Below are 16,823 nucleotides of genomic sequence, written 5' to 3'. Positions count from 1 at the left end.
AAGGGTCCATAAGTGGTGCAGCCACCCCTGACTCACACTATTGGAATGCTTGTATGCTCCAGAGTGTCTTCCATCTGATGCAGTCATCATGACATATCCTTCATTCTCATTTGACTCTCAAGTGATCAGACCAGATTAGTCTCTAAAACTAAGTTGAATCTATCATGCTTTACAAATCACAGATCAGTCTATTTTAGCGCTTTATGAACTGCTTCCTGTACAAATACAGAAAGAGATAGGAGGAGAGATCAATATGCACGCTTCAGCAAAGGGGCCTTGGGGTGAAGGTGTCTAAGGATCCCAAAGTAACAAAACAATTCGACAAGATGGTGGCCATGGCCAGAAGTATGCTGGGTTGCTCAGAGAGGGGTATAATCTGCAGAAGAATGGAGGTGTTGAATTGATTGATGCTCTTGTACAAGTCATTGGTGATGTCCCATTTGGAGTACTGTATTCACTTTTGGAGGCCCTATCTTGCTAAGGATGTAAAAAGATGAACTGGTTCAAAGAAAAGTGAAGAGGGACAGATTCTTCAAACTTTCGACAACTACAAGAACGAGAGGGCATTCTGAAAAATTAAAAGGGGACAGATTCAGAACCAATGCTAGGAAGTTCTTCTTCACCCAATGGGTGGTGGACACCTGGAACGCACTTCCAGAGGGAGTGATAGGACAAGGTACGGTATTGGAGTTCAAGAAGGGATTGGACAATTTTCTGAAGGAAAAGTGGATAGAGGGGTATAGATAGAGGATTACTGCACAGGTCCTGGACCTGATGGGCCGCCGCGTGAGCGGACCGTTGGGCATGATGGACCTCAGGCCTGACCCAGCAGAGGCACGGCTTATGTTCTTAAGTTCTTAAAAGAGACAAAAATGGTATGGAGTTTGCGCCACAAGACATAAGAGGAGAGACTTGATTATCTGAATATGTATCGTATACCCTGGATGAAAGAAGAGACAGGGGTGATAATATACAGACATTTAAATATTTGAGAGGTATTAATATACAAAGTATTTCCAGAAAAGGGAAGGTGGAAAAATTAGAGGACATGAATTTAGTTTGCAGGGGAGCCGATTCAGGAATATTGTCAGAAAGTATTTTTTCACAGATAGATACTTGGAATGCTCTCCGTCAGGAGATGAGGGCGATGAAAATGGTAACAGAATTCAAAAATGCATGGGATAAACACACAGGAATCCTGTATGGATGGCATGGAACCAAACAAGCTTACCAGTGATTAGATGGCAATACTAGTAATTGAGAAGCAAAGCCAGTGCTGGGCAGATTTCTACGGTCTGTGCCCTGAAAATAGCAAGGACAAATCAAGTATGCATATGTAGTATCACATATTACCTTATACATTTATCTTGGGCCTACTGAACAGACCATACAGGTCATCAATCTGCCGTCATCTACTATGTTACAGGAAGCTCTCAACAACAGCCTAAATCTTTACAAATGATTCTAATGATGCTCAGTAACATCTCTGCTTGCATTTTTCAAGAAAATACCATAAAGCATTTTTTAAAGTTAGGTACAATTAACTATTTTTATTTATACTTGTTTAAAATATAGAAAGTTCTCAACCCTTTCTCCCTCCAACAAACTACTTTTGTAAATAAAATTCATCATCTTTGTATTTCTGGACATCAGGTTACTATTTGAGAACTTTTCATAATTTTTCTCTTGGTTCTAAGTCTAGAATATCTAATACGCATCACTGAGCAACAGCTCCCAGCATATCCAATGATCCATATAGTTTTCTTTAAACTTCCTAATGTGACTGCCATAGTGAAACAGATAGGAAGGGAAAGGCTGGATTATGGATTAAAGTCACTCCTTCATGCTTTGTCCCTTCCAACCTTATCCCTCCCCTTCTGTTCCCTGCAGCTGTGGCTAGGAAGGGAGGGCCTATAAAAGAATTACATCCATCACTTACTTTCCCATTGATGCCAAATAATATTTATTTATTTTCATTACTTTTCTTCCGCAGTTTTTTTTAAAGGGTAAAGGGGATGGGACTTGATATACTGCTTTTTCTATGTGGTTACAATCAAAGTGATTTACATATTTTAGACAGATATTTATTTTGTACCTGGGACAATATAAGTGTTAAGTGACTTGCCCAGAGTCACAAGGAGCTGTAGTGAGAATCAAACTCACAACCTCAGGGTGCTGAGGCAGCTGCTTTAACCACTATGTCACTCCTCCACTTGCCCTTTTTCCCACCCAGTTGTTCTTCCCAGCTTCTTCCTCCAGTCACTCTCCCGTTGCCGATAGACAACTTAATGCTCCAAACTTCCCCAGCAGCAGCAGCTGCCATAAAAAGCTTTTCCTCCCAGCCCCAGGCCCCATTCATTAGTGTAACTCTCTCTTTGCCAGGTCCCAGCCAATTATTGTCATAACTCTCCCCTTCCTCTCTAACCCCATCATCTGCCACAACTTTGTCTTCTCAGCACTGCCTGTATTAACTACCTCAATTTCTTATGTCAAGTGGGATGGGCTCAGGAATATTCTGTCAAGTACCAAGGACCACATTTTAGAAGCAGGGATGAACTGATACCCTGAAGTTGTTCAGAGCTAAGACTAGAAATTATACATTATATTGCTAAAGTATAGAAACTGAATAGGACAGATCTTAGCACATGCCAATCAGCTATATATTAAACAGGAAATCTAAAAACAAACATGATCAATACTATATTCAGGTTTGGCCAATTTCCTGCATGTAAGGCAAACAGCCCAAAGCAGAACCATAACTCCTAAGTTACCCAGTTCGAGAAGAAAGATTTTGGATAGTCCTTGGATTTCTGACAACTGAATCCTGATGCATTATGGGATTCTAGTAGATAGAATCAGGGACTACCAATTCCACACAGCTCTACAATATACATTCAAAATCAGGACTGACCAAACGTTCCCCCTCCTCGAACTAGGCAACTTGGCAGCTCTGTAAAACAGTGCCACTGCTAGATGAAGTACCGTATTTGTCTTTTAATCCTTCATCAAGTTCCTTTGTCTAGAGACTAAAGTGTATAAAATATTTAGTAGACAAAGCCAAAGCATGAGCTGGAAAGCTCCTGAGGCTCAGGAGATTAACTCCTGCTCTCTCACAACCATATCAGCTGATGAAAATTAGTATCTGCACATGCCTCTTACCCAGCTGCACTTGGTAAATAATAGCATTTCTCAGTATATCCACATACATTTGGAAACTTCCAAACAGGTCATACAGAAAAAAAAATCAGCAACCAAGAATTCCCAAAGGTATAACTGTAGGCACATTTCATAAATATCAGAACAGTAACATACTGCAGGCCTTTTTTGTAGCAAGTTGCAATATTATTCTATGCCTGTTTGCAGCAGTAAGGTCACTATGCTTGCATTCTACAGAGCTATGCCATTAGGTCAAGGAGAGAATGTACAAGGTCCTCCGTTCATGAGAACTGGAGGAAAATAGGAATGATTCACAAGCATCACAGCTGAGCTTGATAGAGAACAGCACAACTTTCACCAAGTTGGCAGTTCTGATGGGAGGGATGGGCAGCAAAATCCAAGCTCAAGTGATCATGTTTATTTTTACCATCTTTATAAATTTTCCATTAATACAATCATAGCAAAATATGACATAAAAAAGGAAAGAAACATATTACAAAGAAAGCCACAAAACAACAAACCACCATCAAACCACAAAATAACCAAAGTTGTGATGGCCTTATAAAAAGACAGAGAAAATATTAAAAAAAGAGCACACTTTCAAAACACTAATAGAAATAACTGACACCGCCAGTTCTAACAGCTGTGCATAAACTAACCCTGGGTAGCTGTGGAAAGATAAAATGCAGCACATTAACAAGATGGAGAAGCTAACTGCAGTTAGCATGAGGTCGAGAAAGAATTTGTGTTTATCAAATTCAAAAACTGGGTTATTTTGAAATGTTAATTTTCCTCAGTCATCATTTAGCTTTGGCCCCTTTGAATTGCAGGGGGGTGACTGGGTGTTTAAGTTTCCACTTTCCTAAAATTTCTTACAAACATTGGGCGGTCATGTAGCGCATTGGAGTTTTTTATTCTTCTGTATTTGCCATTGTTAATATGTCATAATTTGGTAATTAATAAACATTTAATTTACCTCCTCCTCCTTTTACTAAACCACTATAGCAGTTATTAGCGCAAGAAGCTGCACTGAATGCTCCGCACTTCTCCTGACGCTCATAGGAACTCTATGAGCATTAGGAGGAGCGTGGAGCATTCAGCGTGGCTCCCTGCGCTAAGAACCGCTATCGCAGTTTAGTAAAAGGGGGGTTAAACTTTAAAAGGGAAAAACTAAAAATGGTTGAGTATATTATACTAAAAGGTAATAACAAGCCTGCTCCAGTTCAGAGGTCTACGATAGCATTTTCAAAACAAAGCTTGTGTCTCGAGTATACATAAATATTAATGCACTATACAGAATTTATAAAATCTGAACATCGGCAACACCTGGTTCAAGGCACCTTAGTGCAGTAAGCATGATTGCATTTTCACAACAGCACAAATTCAAAGGGACTCAACATTTGAATTAGAAAGTTAAAATGGTGAAGAAATTAGAGCATGTTTTGAAAATACAGCTCACTGGAAATCAGTGCTCTACATAAGTGGTCATACTTGAACAATATATAACTTCCACAAGGGTGTGCCAATGATGTAGTATCACAGCCATGGCTATTGAAACAAGTTCAACTTTTTAGTAGTTATTTTTCAGTAATGTACAATCATCAGCTGGTGGTTGGGACAATAGGTGCTGTGATGGTCCCATTGACAACCTTTGCTTTGTTCACTAAACATTAAGAACATAGGTTATAGGTCTGAGCACTTCACAATATAATTTTATGGCACAATAGGTGTTTGTTATGATCTGTGATCAAATTTTGAAGATATACTTTAGGGCCTGATTTTATAATAGAGTACCTAGGTCCAAAAAAGATCCTATTTATTTATATAACTTATAACTCACCCAATCACTATGGTTCTGTGCAGTGTACAATATACATCTACAATGGCAACATATAACAAAGACTCAACGGCAATCAATTTACAGATTTAAGAAACTGATATGCTAACATCTTATATATCAGTGTTCTTTAATCTTTTGACACCTATGGACTGGTGGAAATAAAATAATTTTGTGGACCAGCACCGGTCCGTGGACCAGCAGTTGAAGAACACTGGGCTAAGTCATGGGCCAGACCACCCAATCTCCGCCCCAGACCCCGCCCCCATAATAGTCCTAATTGCAACACTATATTTTCCATTCATTTTTCATATATATACACACACACAATATAATCGTATTAACAACACATAATAGTTAACCACAAAATTAAACTACACAAAGCATACTGTATACTTCTCAATATTCATTCCTACCAGAACACAGATAACCCAATGAAAATACAGGACCAAAAACTAAAAGTACTAATATATACAAACAAACCCTAAGATGCAAGACTTTGCAAGCAGTACAACTCCAGAAGAAAAGAAACAAATGAACAGACAGCAGATGTAAATCAATCACTAAATTCAAAAATAAAATAATTCCCCCTATCATTGTTGTCTCTCTCCATGCTGTGCCTTGCCATCTGGCCTGCTCCTGCCTGGCCATTTTATGCCACCCCCCAGTGTTATCTTAGGGCCGGCTCCCTCTTCCTCAGTGCTGCAGTGCACAAAGCTGTGGGCAGTGGCTCCTCGCATGTCCTGCGCCTCATCTGGAAGCCTTCCCCTCTGAAGTTACGACGGCTTTGTGCAATGCAGCACTGAGAAAGAGGGAACCGGCCCGAAGACAACCCCGCATCGATCACACCGTGGACTGGTGGCTGAAGAGCACTGTCTGGGGCCTTGGCCCTGTGGACCGGCTGAAACTTTCTGCGGAACGACACTGGTCCACGGACCGGTGGTTGAAGAATACTATTATAAATCATATGCTTGAAAAAACAAGTACATCTGTCAGCTCAGTGCATTAGGCAAGGCATTCCAATAGTTTGGCACAACAAATGAAAATGCCTTAACTCGAATATTATAAAATCTACACTATTCTGTCTTAACACTCCTGAGAATGCCTACATGAGACACACATGTAAGCACGTACCATTTTTTTGCTGTGCTTACACAAATATATAAAAGGTGTTTTCCAAACATAAAACTGGCTTTATGTGCAGAAAACATATAAGATATATTTATACCTTTATGAGGATAATTTTATATCTGTTCCTTATTTTTTGCTCACTACAAGAGACTCTTTCCCATGTCGTCCTTGCTATCCAGCTGGAGCGACACCTGGCACAAATACAGTGAAGAAAATGAAGATACCATTAGCTGGTAAGAGATGGAGGCCATGGCTGCTGTAACAGATACTGCCTCATGACAGAAACACAACCACTTTTCTTCATCTACAGGTAGATGTTTCTGGATTAGAAAGTGCAATGCTAAACATAAGAACTTAAAAGATTCCAGCATGGCCACCCAAATTTCAACACCTCAACCTGTGAGCACAACCTGAAAACATCTGGAGTAATCTAGTCTGCACCGATTACAGCCTTTCTTGGAAGAGCATACAAGTAATCTTTCTTGAAGTGAAGAGTTTTGTTAACTTGTTTCCTTAGGTGCAGTAAGCTCTTGACAGGATGAAACCAAAAAGTATATTTATTTATTATTTTAGATTGATTAACCGCCTTTTCATGAAGAGATTTAAATATATAAGAAAGACAAGTATTTGATGTGGATAAGATGTCAAATAAGAAATTATTTCACCCATATTAATGTAATCAGATATTGAAGGGTTGCCTAATTTAATATGATAATAGCAAACTATGACAACATCCCTCTTGAACAGGATTGACACACTTAAGGCAAATCAATTATCCCTCACAGGATTAGAGGAGGGAGGCTGATTGGAATGATAGTACTAAGCAGTAATGCTGCCCGATTCAGGGGGAAAAATTTTGATTCGATTCGATTCAGCCTATTGAATTGGTTTTTCAATTTGATTTTCCTGCCCAATTGGGTGTTTTTTTCAAACATCCTGGTGGGTTTATTTTACAGCCTCTTCACCCACTTTGCCTTCTCCTAACCACACTGGCACTGTAAACAAAAATAAACAAACAAAAAAGACTTTTCCTCTCTCTGTTAAATCCTAGCTCATGTTTGTGGTCAAACACCAGCTCTGGCGGGATACATGTTTCAAATCTGACATATTGTAATCATAAAACAGAAAATAAAATTAGTTTTTCTACCTTTTGTTGTCTGGTCATTATTCAAATCTTGTTGGTCCAACTAGGGGCTTAGTGTGTGTGGGTCAATTGTGGGATCCGGTTCTGGGCCGTATTCGACCCTTTACGGAGCTCCGGGGTAGGTTTGGTTTTGGGGTGAGAGATTTGTTTCCTTACATGCAAGTGGTTCATTATATCAGGGCCTTGGGTCTTTTGAGGTATCTGAGGGGGGGTAAGACTCCCTTTGAGCTGTTGTTAGGACCGGGGCTCAGGAAGGGAGCTCTCTCTGCTATATATAGATGCCTCAATTGTCGGGGGGACCCCACATTCCTACATGAGGGCTTGGGAGGGTGATTGGGGCTCTGCTATATCCTGGGACACCTGGGGGGATATCTGGTCAGAGATTTCTTCGGCGGGTATAGCGGCCTTGTTGATTGAAAATGGATACAAGGTTCTTTTTCGTTGGTATTATACCCCTCAGGTGGTGGCTCGTTGGCAGGGAGGTGCGAGTGCTCTTTGTTGGAGGGGCTGTGGGGAGGTGGGTACCTATTTTCATATGTGGTGGCAGTGTGGGCGGGTGTCTGGGTTCTGGATTGAGATTTTTTCTCGGGTGTCTCGGATCCTGGATATCCCCATTCCGGTGGATTGGCGACATGCCTTGTTGTTCTGGCATCAATTGGATTTAGCTTGGGGTGATTCTATGTTCTGTAAGCTGGCCTTTACTGCTGCTAGATTAGCTATTGCCTCCCTTTGGAATCAGGTGCTCCCTCCCACGTGGGCCATGGTGGAGCATCGTTTGCTTACTTGGCAACTTCTTTACCATTTAACAGCTCTACGTCATGGCAAACTTCATGGCTATGCTCATATTTGGCGCAGATTTCGGGCATTTGTGGGGATTAGTGGCAGGGGTGGACTGGGGCACTGAGTCGACTATGAGGCTGGACTGGGATAGCGGAGACTGGGGGGGAACCTTTATTTATATCCCTATTCCATTCTTTGGTTTTTTCTCTCTGATATTAGATGCTTCTCGACCTAATTGGGTGATGTGGGAACTGTGTTTTGTCCCTGGGGGGTGGGGGGAGGGGGGATTTTGACTGTATTTTGGTGGGTTTTGTAGTTTGTTATTGTTGAATTGGGGGGATGATATTTGTATTTGTTCTTGGCTACACTTCGGGTGTTTTTCTTTTTTGGAGTGTGGTTGATTGCACTTTATTTTCTTGCTGCTGTATGCTATATGTTTATGTTATGCTTGAGGTGTATTTCAATAAAAGCTGTTATTTAAAAAAAAAAAAAAATCTTGTTGGTCCCAGGCTCTGGTTGTCTTCTAATAACTTGCTTGCTAGGGTCTCCTTCTTTCTCCGTGCTAACCATCCATCTGCCATCTCTGTCCTCCCCTTCCATTTCCCTTCCCTCCCCAGGAGGTCTGGCATCTTTCCTTTTTTTCATCTCACTCCACAGATCCACCTTTTCTTAACTATCCTTTCATCCAGCATCTCTACCTCCTTCCCCACCACCCCAGGGTCCACCATCTCTCCCTTTCTTTTCCCAACTACCCTTCTATCCAGTATCTCTATCCCCCCTTCACACCATCCCTTGTGTCCAACTTCTCTCCCTAAATCCCATTGTCCATCATCTCTCTCCCTCTCCTCTATTTTCAGACCCATTATTTCTTCCCCCCCAAAGTCCGGCATATGCACATCTCTTTGAACCCCCCTTTCCCTCCCTCTGTGTACTTCTACACCAGGGCCTCCCTCCCCTGAAGGTCTGCCCCCCCCTGAAGGCCTGCACCCCACTCCTAAAGGCCTGTGCCACCATACCTGAAGGCCTGTTTCCCCCTTGAAGGCTTGTCGTCCCCCCCTTAAAGACCTGCCCCCCCCTTAAAAGTCTGCATCCCACCCCTGAAGGCCTGCCTGCCTGCCTATCCCTCCTGAAGGCCTGTCCCACCCCTCACCCCAAAGACTGCTCACCCCCTCCCCCCGGAAGACCTGCATGTTCCCTCTGGCATCCCCGCACCATTTAACTTTGAGGAGCAGCCTGCAGACAAGATCGTTGTGCTAGCGATATTTGCACTGCTTCGGAGCTGTTTCCTCTGCTGTGGTCCCGCCCCTCCTCTGACATCAGAGGCAGGATCGTGGCGGAGGAAACAGCTCTAAAGCAGTGCAAAGATCACTAGCACCGCGATCTTGTCTGCAGGCTGTTCCTCAAAGGTAAATGGTTTAGGGAGGCCAAGGGGGGGAAGCGGGAGGCTGGGGGGGAAGCCGGACGCCGGGGGGGGGGGGGAAGCTGACAGCAGCACTTCCCGACTGACCCTCGCCCTCTAAAGCAGGTGCAGCTGCGGCCGGCCAGCAAAAGCAGCGCTGCTGTTCCTGCTTTAGGGGGCGAGGGGGGAGGGTCAGCCAAATCGGGAAGCCGATTTTTTTTGTTTTGAATCGATTCGAATCGATTCACCCAAAGTGAACTAGTGAACTGATTTGAATCGTGAATCGGCAGCACTACTAAGCAGGATGAGGGGGGAGGCATGCCCCAATATCTGTGAGACACCCTCTACCTAATACATCTGAGAGGCTTAGAAAAGAGATAAAAATGTCAGAGGGTGAAGCTGAGAGATGAGAAAACATTAAAGCAAAAAGAATGATTAATTTAGTATTGCCAGTAAAAGATATTGCTCAAGGCTAACTTAAAGCTTAAATTAGAAGTCATACTACAGCTGTATCCTGGTAAATTGGCTAAAGGAAAAGTCCCACTGATAGAAAGTAGAAGTGCCTGTTGTTGACCAAGAGGTCTAAGTCCTAGAACAGTGAACAAGTCACAGGACCAAAAGCTAACACGTTGTTAGAAGATGTCCAGTGCATTGAAATAAGATGATCTCAGATAGTCTAGAATAGATTTAACCCTCTCTATTGAGGCCTAAGAAAGAGGTTAAAGGTTACAATTTAAGAATGATAATATGACAAAATTCTTTAATTTAAAATTTTTCTTCTTTTTAATTAGTTTGGGAATTCTTTTTGTTTTGAAAATATTGTAAATAACTCTTTATTACTGTAACATCGCCAGTAGGAACGGGAGCTACTTTACGGAGTGGTGTCCACCAGGAGGTACTGGGCATCCCTCCTGCTGGTGATATTTGCCAGGGGGGAGGGTTCCAGCAGGAGGGATTGGGCATCCCTCTTGCCGGTGATGTACGGGGGTGGGTGGGTTCTGGCAGGAGGGTCTGGGCATCCCTCCTGCCGGTACTCTTGCGAGGGGGGGTTGCCGCTAAACCTATCATAACAGGGAGATCCCTTTCTGGAATAAGCTCAGCAGCAATCCAATTCTCTAACTTCTGAGACTGGGTGTCCTATACAGAATCCGGCCCTATGACAACTGCCATCCTAGTTATGTGATTTTATCTGCTGATCAAGTATTTTATTTGGGGTCTTGAACTGCAGTTTAAGAACCAATGACAAATGTAAAACAAACTTTCTTGTCTTGGAGAAGTTATTTTAAATGCTGTAGGACCCACTTGTTATACAAGCATAAATATTAGGTACCACAAATGGAAATGCACCAAGGACAGTAAAAGTGCATACCTAGCTATTCCAGTAAGAAATCAAAATGCTTAACTTTCAATCCCAAGTCTAAGGCATTCCCTAAAAACTTAAGGATTGAACACTTAACTCAGGTATGCCCCAAATAGAACTAGATTCAGCAGGGCTTCTGCCAATTCATAAATCTGTGTCCCAAAATGTTACCAATGTCAGTGAAAATAAACTGGATGAAAATGAAACAAAAGAGCTCTTTGTTTATCTGAAAGTACCTGTGCCATTGACTTGAGTTTGTCCTTTCACTGGCTGCTGAGCTGCTGACTCTTCAGTTCTTTAAAAAAGAAACACAAAGCTTAGCATCAGATGAACAGTATCATAATGGGTCAGACCACAGAACACCTTCAAAATTCCGCAGAAACAAATGTGACACAATACCTTAAGCAACAAAGGGTTGGCCACATAAATAAAACAGATAGGAAGCAAATTGGTTCACACTGCTTCTTCCTCCCATTTGGCTGCACCTACTCATTTCTTACAGTTATGTCCTTCCAGGCTTATGTGAACTCCTTTTCCTTCCAGGCTTAACTGCCACCTTCCCTCAGTTGCTACCCTCCTCCTGCCTTCTCTTTCCCCATAGCCATCATTGTTTCTCCTCTGTCCACCCTGAAGTTGTTAACCCCCTCTTTTCTCTTCTAGCCTCCTCCCTCCAAACTGATCTTATCTATTTAAAGCAGCTACAACTGCTACGCTGACATTTCTGCCCCCTTAACTGCTGACTGTGGGCCTTGTAGTACTAACTCTATCCTCACACAATCATGGGAAACTGGGGGCCTTGGTGGTAACAATGTATGCCATCCCATAATATGAACATATAATCCTGGTCTATTGTTCACAACCAGCCCAAGTTTGACCCCTTTTCATGTATCATCTTACAATATGCAAATATTTGTGAAGGGATCATAATGAAATTGGAAGTAGAAGTTTCTATATAAAAAATTATTCTCGTGAATCATGTTTGGTCACCGAGTCAAAATTACTGAAAATAATACCAAAGGAAAGATCATCAAAACAAAGAAAATCCATAAGAACCCAAAAGCTAGTTTTGTAAACGGGATTTGCACTGGGCAGCAACAGCTTCAACAAAGGAATATACACTGGCAAGGCAGAGAGAACTTGAGGGATTACTTATGCTTCAAAGCTTGTTACACCCTAATCAGCTGGCAAATATGGTGCACAGCTTAGTGTAGACGTGCAAGGATACATGAGAGAGGTAGGAAAATTCAGACACAAGCCCCATTTTATTGTCCAAAATGTTACTTTTTGTAAACGTGGTAAAGATTAGCACAAATATTTACAATCAAAAACTCATCAAGATTCATTCCCCAGATGTTGCACTTCAGATTTACATTTCGAAACTGGTTTTCCTGAAAATTCCTTCCTCCATTCTGATTCTCAGTCTCTGGAAGTCTGTCCGTACTGAACCTCACCAGAAAGCAGATCAATCTTTTAATAATGTATTTACAACTCCATCACATCTGCTCCTTCACGTTCTAAGGAGTTATTTCATATTGTGAACATGTTAAACATCCCTTCTTGCCATCAATTTGACACTGCATAGCAGCAGGAATCAGGACAGAATTTTCCAGCAGCAGCAGGAGGCTATTAAACTCTATGAAGGGAGCTGGTCTCAAGCAACTGGTGTTGGACCCAACAAGGGATCAGGTAATACTGGACCTATTACTTACCAATGGAGAAAGTGTCACAGAGGTCTCGGTGGGCGACACATTGGCCTCCAGTGACCACAACATGGTATGGTTCAATCTTAGGAAAGGTTTCACTAAATCTACCACACTGACCAAGGTCCTCAAATTCAAGGACACAAACTTCAAAGAAATGGGAGACTTCGTTCACCAGGCGCTACAAGGGCAAGCAGAAACCGATAGCGTGGAAGAAATGTGGTCGACTTTGAAAACCACCATACAGGAAGCGACAAACCGCTATGTTAAATTAGTAAGTAAACGGCGAAGGAACAATAAGCCGAAGTGGTTCACTGCGGAGATCTCGGCCCTTATCAAGGAGAAGAAAAAAGCATTCATCTCTTATAAACAATCAGGGAAACAGGTCTCTAGAGCAGAATACTTGACCAAATCAAAAGCCGTCAAAATGGCAGTCAGGGAGGCTAAGTTTCACATGGAGGAGTCTCTGGCAAAAAACATCAAGAAGGGAGATAAATCCTTCTTTAGGTATATCAGTGACAGAAGTAAAAACTCAGGCGGGATTGTACGTCTTAGGAAACCAGACGGAGACTATGTGGAAAAGGATTCGGAAAAAGCCCAACTATTAAATGAATACTTCAGCTCAGTATTCACCCGAGAAGCGCCGGGGCTTGGCCCTCAGCTACAGACAAGGGTTGACTCAGTTGATCCATTCAGTAACTTCAAGTTTACGCCCAGCAGTGTCTACAGTGAGCTATCAAGGCTCAAGGCTAACAAGGCAATGGGACCTGACAACCTACACCCCAGGGTGCTAAGGGAGCTGTGTGATGTCCTGGCGGAGCCACTGTCCAAGCTCTTCAACCTCTCCCTTAGGAAAGGCAGCGTCCCGTCAGACTGGAGGACGGCTAACGTCATTCCACTCCACAAGAAAGGCTCCAAGATGGAGACAGCAAACTACAGACCAGTGAGTCTAACATCGATAGTAAGCAAACTAATGGAAACTCTAATAAAACACCAATTGGATAAGATCCTGGATGAGGAGAATCTACGGGATCCCCGTCAACATGGATTTACAAAAGGGAGATCGTGCCAATCCAACCTGATCAGCTTCTTTGACTGGGTGACGGGGAAGCTAGATATTGGGGAGTCCCTGGACATCGTGTACCTGGACTTTAGCAAAGCATTCGATAGCGTACCACACCGCAGGTTGCTGAGCAAGATGAGTTCTATAGGATTAGGCGACACATTGATGAAATGGGTTGGGAACTGGCTTGGAAGTAGGCTTCAAAGGGTGGTGGTGAACGGCACACCCTCTGAAATGACGGAGGTGATCAGTGGAGTGCCACAGGGCTCGGTCTTGGGCCCAATCCTATTCAACATCTTTATAAGGGACTTGGCAGAAGGGCTTCGGGGTAAAATAACATTATTCGCCGATGACGCCAAACTAAGTAATGTAGTGGGCAAATGCACAATAGATGATGTTTCAATGCCCGACAACATGATGCACGACCTACTCCTACTGGAGCGCTGGTCTAGGTCCTGGCAACTCAGCTTCAATGCCAAAAAATGCAAAGTTATGCACCTGGGCAGCCAAAATCCATGTAAAACTTACACCCTAAATGGCGAGATCCTAACAAGAACTGAAGCAGAACGTGACCTAGGGGTGATCGTCAGTGAGGGCATGAAGGCTGCCAATCAAGTGGAGCAAGCTTCATCCAAAGCAAGACAAGTCATAGGTTGCATACGCAGGGGTTTCGTCAGCCGAAAGCCGGAAGTCATTATGCCATTGTATAGATCCATGGTGAGGCCCCATCTGGAATACTGTGTGCAATCTGGAGGCCACATTATCGCAAGGATATGCTGAGACTGGAGTCGGTTCAGAGAATGGCCACCCGGATGGTCTCAGGACTCAAGGATCTCCCATACGAGGAACGGCTAAACAAATTGCAGCTATACTCACTCGAGGAGCGCAGAGAGAGGGGGGACATGATCGAGACGTTCAAGTATCTCTCGGGCCGCATAGAGACGGAGGAAGATATCTTCCTTTTCAAGGGTCCCACGACAACAAGAGGGCATCCGTGGAAAATTAGGGGAGGGAAACTACAAGCTGACACCAGGAAATTCTTTTTCACAGAAAGGGTGGTTGATCGTTGGAATAGTCTTCCACTGCATGTGATCGAGGCCAGCAGCGTGCCTGATTTTAAGGCCAAATGGGATCGTCACATGGGATCTATTCACAGGGCGAAGGTAGGGGAGGGATCTATTCACAGGGCGAAGGTAGGGGAGGGACATTAAGGTGGGCAGACTGGATGGGCCTTGGCCCTTATCTGCCGTCTATTTCTATGTTTCTATGTTTGTTGCTCTTGGTGTATGCTGTTTTGACACCCATGGTTTTCCACCTATGAGATTCTTTCCATTCCAAACCCCTGAAGGAGTGTTTCTCCAAAACATGGACTGTGTCAGGTCCTGCATCTTCATATAGGAGAACCAACATTGGGATCACTACATTGCATTTACTTCAAAAGATCCTGTGCTTTGTATATATCTCTGCAGTTTTTTCCTTTGGTTTTCATCGCCTGACTTCTTACTGCAGACTAGTTGAATCCTTCCCTTGTTTTATTGTGAACATCACCAGTAGTTTTTGGGTTTTATTGTTAACATCACCAGTAGTTGATAAGAGCACATTTCCCACATGTGAGGAGTTTGCTAATTATTTTTTGTCTAAACAAAATGTGATAAACTCAGTGACTCAATCAATGGGAGTTTCTGCTTGCATAGGTGTGACAAAGGTGTGGACTGGCTTTTTGGCAGTAGAGTTTGAACAAGTAACTGAAGCTATAGAATATGCTAGTCCATCTAATGGTCCCCTGAACCCATGTGCCTCTCTGGTGCTTAACACACTGAAAGCTGAAGTTGCTCCTTCACTCTGATACATAGTGTCAGTCATTGAACATAAGAATTGCTGCTGCTGGGTCAGACCAGTGGTCCATCGTGCCCAGCAGTCCGCTCTCACGGCGGCCCTTAGGTCAAAGACCAGTGCCCTACATTCCGGTTCAGCAGGAACTTGTCTAACTTTGTCTTGAATCCCTGAAGGGTATTTTCCCCTATAACAGCCTCCGGAAGAGCATTCCAGTTTTCCACCACTCTCTGGGTGAAGAAGAACTTCCTTATGTTTGTATGGAATCTATCCCCTTTTAACTTTAGAGAATGCCCTCTCATTCTCTCTACCTTGGAGAGGGTGAACAACCTGTCTCTATCTACTAAGTCTATTCCCTTCATTATCTTGAATGTTTCGATCATGTCCCCTCTCAGCCTCCTCTTTTCAAGGCAGAAGAGGACTAGTTTCTCTAACCTCTCGCAGTACGGCAACTTGTCCAGCCCCTTAATCATTTTAGTCGCTCTTCTCTGGACCCTTCTTCATGTACGGCGACCAGTGCTGGATGCAGTATTCCAGGTGGGGGCGTACCATGGTCCGGTACAGCGGCATGCTAACCTTCTCCAATCTGTTCGTAATCCCCTTCTTAATCATTCCTAGCATTCTGTTCGCCCATTTCGCCACCACCGCACAGCTTCATCTACTTGTCAACCAGTACTCCCAAGTCTATTTCCTGAGGGTCTCTCCAAGCACTGCACTGGACATCCTGTATTTGTGTATAAGATTTTTGTTACCGACATGCATCACCTTACACTTATCCACGTTAAACCTCATTTGCCATGTCGCAGCCCATTTCTCGAGCATGTTTATGTCACGTTGCAGGTCTTCACAATCCTCCTGCATCTTCACTATTCTGAAAAACTTTGTTATCGTCCGCAAATTTAATCACCTCACTCGTCGTACCAATTTCCATGTTGTTTATAAATATGTTGAAGAGCACGGGTCTAAGCACCGAACCCTGCGGCACTCCACTCGTGATGCTTTTCCAGTCCGCGTATTGATCATTTACCCCCACTCTGTTTCCTATCCGCCAGCTAGTTTTTAATCCATGTGAGTATTCCACCCTCAATTCCATGGCTCACAATTTTTCTAAGTAGTTGTTCATGCAGGACCTTGTCGAATGCCTTCTGAAAATCCAGATATACATTGTCAACTGACTTGCCCTTGTCTATCTGCTTGTTTACTCTCTCGAAGAAGTGCAGCAAGTTCATCAAGCAAGATCTTCCCTTGCCGAAGCCATGCTGGCTGATCCTCATCAGATTGTGTCCGTCAAGGTAATCAATGATGCGGTCCTTTATCAGCGCCTCTACCATCTTTCCCGGTACCGAGGTCAGACTCACTGGTCTGTAGTTTCCCAGATCTCCCTTCAAACCTTTCTTGAAGGTCAGTGTAACATTCACCA

The 16,823-nt window shown here is 43.2% G+C and overlaps 1 protein-coding gene across 6 annotated transcripts in view; it reads right to left on the bottom strand.

Annotated features, from left to right (window-relative positions):
* GRAMD4 (GRAM domain containing 4) overlaps positions 1 to 16,823 on the bottom strand; it is a 148,146-nt gene that overhangs the window by 71,807 nt on the left and 59,516 nt on the right. For all 6 annotated transcript variants that reach the window (XM_033958091.1, XM_033958094.1, XM_033958095.1 and 3 more), the window contains one exon: positions 11,044 to 11,102. In XM_033958091.1, coding sequence (XP_033813982.1) covers positions 11,044 to 11,102 — 59 coding nt within the window. The remainder of the gene's footprint in view (positions 1 to 11,043; positions 11,103 to 16,823) is intronic.

This window comes from Geotrypetes seraphini, chromosome 9 (genome assembly GCF_902459505.1).
Source record: "Geotrypetes seraphini chromosome 9, aGeoSer1.1, whole genome shotgun sequence".
NCBI lineage: Eukaryota > Metazoa > Chordata > Amphibia > Gymnophiona > Dermophiidae > Geotrypetes > Geotrypetes seraphini.
Note: the sequence above shows the minus strand (reverse complement) of the source record. Positions and strands in the feature narration are given on the sequence as shown.